We start from the raw sequence: 2,552 nt of genomic DNA, 5'->3' as shown, positions 1-2,552 counted from the left end.
TGGTACCTTTCTGTAGCTGCCTCCACTATAGACAGAAAGTTTTTTACCAATCTCCAACTGGGCAATGGCCAGACCTTTCAGGTATGTAATACCCATTAAAAAACCATGCACAGATACATACACATTATTTTTAAATGAAACCCATATTGAATTGGAGTGGTTGAAAAATTGGGTCCAAATTAATAGTTGCCTAACAACATTAATTAATGTGAATAAAACATTTTAATTAATTACAAATATTTTTTAGATTTTAATATATTTCATTTTTATCATTTTTTTATTTTTATTTTCTTAACTATAAGCTCTCCATAAGTAATGTTAGTTATTGTTTTTTTTTTAAAAAAATTCGAGCATTTTTTTATTTATTAAGATAGACCAAAATTCTCAGCTTTTGAAATATCTTTTGAAACTTCAATATTGCTTACATGAGCCATCCTTTTTTTTTAAAAAGAAATTTATGCATATTTTCTTTTGGATGCAAAATATAAATGAATTTTTTATTGTTATTAATTTATATTTGACATATTACATAATAAATTGAAATATATAAATAATTATGTAGATGTTAAATTTGTAAAATATTATTGTTATTTTTGAAAAATATTAGAAAAAAATAACCTAAAAGATTTCACTCAACATATGCAGGGAATTTCAGTGAATACATTTGATCCACAATATAGAGGTTATCCATTAATTTATGGTGGAGATGCACCCAACATAGCTGGTGGATATAATAGTTCAATATCCAGGTACCAACGTTTACTAATATGTCTTTTTTATAATTTTGGTAAATATAGTTATATACTAGTCTTTTTCTTTTATTTTAAATTAATTTGTAACTCTTTGATGAATTATTTTATAATTTTTAATTAGATCTTTAAATAATTTTTTTAATTGGGTCATTCAGATTGCATTTATTTTTTAATTGAATCCTTCTATCTAACTATCATTACAGAAAATTAGTTATAGGCACCTAATTAGTATCTGATCTGAATCCAGTATTATAACCTTAATTTGTATGTTTGTATCAAGTAGTATTCCCTCTTTACCATGTAGATATTCTCACTTTTATAGGTTTTGAACCTAATATTCTCAACTCAACCATATTCTTCAACCCGTACTTTCATATATGTAATCAGCTCAACTAAACTATTCTTTCAGTCCTATAACAACATTATTGTATATTCAAAAAAGAGAAATACTACAATTGAGTCAGACAACTAATTATTCGTAAAGATAGTTAGACGAAAAAATTAACTTAACAAAAAATACGATACAATTAAAAAATAATTCAAAAATATAATTAAAAATTATTAAATGATGTGGGGATCTACCGATTAATTAAACCTTTCTTTTATTACATTTCAACACTTCATTCTAACATTATCATTGCTTAGGTATTGCCCCGAAAATTCTTTGGATGTAGCTTTGGTGAAGGGAAAAATTGTTTTGTGTGAAGACAGACCTTTTCCTACATTTGTGGGATTTGTTTCTGGGGCGGCTGGTGTTATAATTTCAAGTACAATACCTTTAGTTGACGCAAAGGTATTTGCATTGCCCGCAATTCACATTAGCCAAAATGACGGGAGAACGGTATATTCTTATTTAAAGTCAACAAGGTACGAAACTTTTCAATAAGATCATACATAAATGTTATACAACTTTGTTTAGTCTTGAATTGATTGATTTAGATTATTACAGAAATCCAACTGCTACCATATTTAAGAGTTATGAAGGCAAAGATTCATTTGCCCCTTACATTGCTCCATTCTCATCTAGAGGTCCAAATGTAATCACTCCAGACATTCTTAAGGTAACTTCATAGTAAAATTATATAATCAATTAATCCAACTGCTTCAAGGTTACTTGCTTATTTCAGTTATCTCTCGATGTTGTAGCCTGACATAGCTGCTCCAGGAGTTGACATTCTAGCTGCTTGGTCTCCAATTTCTTCTATTTCTGGTGTTAATGGAGATGTGAGAGTATCAAATTACAATATTATATCTGGAACTTCAATGGCATGCCCTCATGTTACTGCAGCAGCCGTCTACGTCAAATCATTTCATCCCAACTGGTCTCCTGCAATGATTAAATCCGCGTTAATGACAACTGGTAATGGTCCCCTTGGTATCCACACATATTACAACCATTTTATGCCTTTTTCTTGTCTCGCAATATGATACATGGTTAAAAAGTAATTCTTTATTTTCCTCCTGGGTTAGTGTTTTTGATTTTACACATGTTACTTTTTAAGAGAAATGGGAAAAAGATAGGAAATGGAAACAAGCAAATTTGAGATTTCATTTACACATATATAGATGTAAGGTTTATTTTGTTGTGAGAGATATGAGTTATATGTAATCCTTTAAACCAAAATTAAGGGACTAGTACATATAAGAAAAAAAATTAAGTGACACGACTGATATTAATTGAAACATTTAATCAATAAATCACTTTACCTTTTTTGTATTGTGACCAGCTCCTTCATGTTTCTTTGTTTTCTCTGACACCTTTTTTATACACTACATTTACACCATTCATTTCATTGGAAA

The 2,552-nt window shown here is 28.7% G+C and overlaps 1 protein-coding gene across 1 annotated transcript in view; it reads left to right on the top strand.

Moving 5' to 3' along the window:
- LOC100783918 (cucumisin) overlaps positions 1-2,552 on the top strand; it is an 8,307-nt gene that overhangs the window by 4,474 nt on the left and 1,281 nt on the right. The window contains exons 8-12 of the mRNA XM_006596552.3: positions 1-81; positions 646-749; positions 1,398-1,619; positions 1,702-1,813; positions 1,899-2,112. Coding sequence (XP_006596615.2) covers positions 1-81; positions 646-749; positions 1,398-1,619; positions 1,702-1,813; positions 1,899-2,112 — 733 coding nt within the window. The remainder of the gene's footprint in view (positions 82-645; positions 750-1,397; positions 1,620-1,701; positions 1,814-1,898; positions 2,113-2,552) is intronic.

Source organism: Glycine max, chromosome 14, assembly GCF_000004515.6.
Source record: "Glycine max cultivar Williams 82 chromosome 14, Glycine_max_v4.0, whole genome shotgun sequence".
Classification (NCBI taxonomy): Eukaryota; Viridiplantae; Streptophyta; class Magnoliopsida; order Fabales; family Fabaceae; genus Glycine; species Glycine max.
The sequence above is the reverse complement of the archived record's forward strand: the minus strand, read 5'-3'. Positions and strand labels throughout refer to the sequence as shown.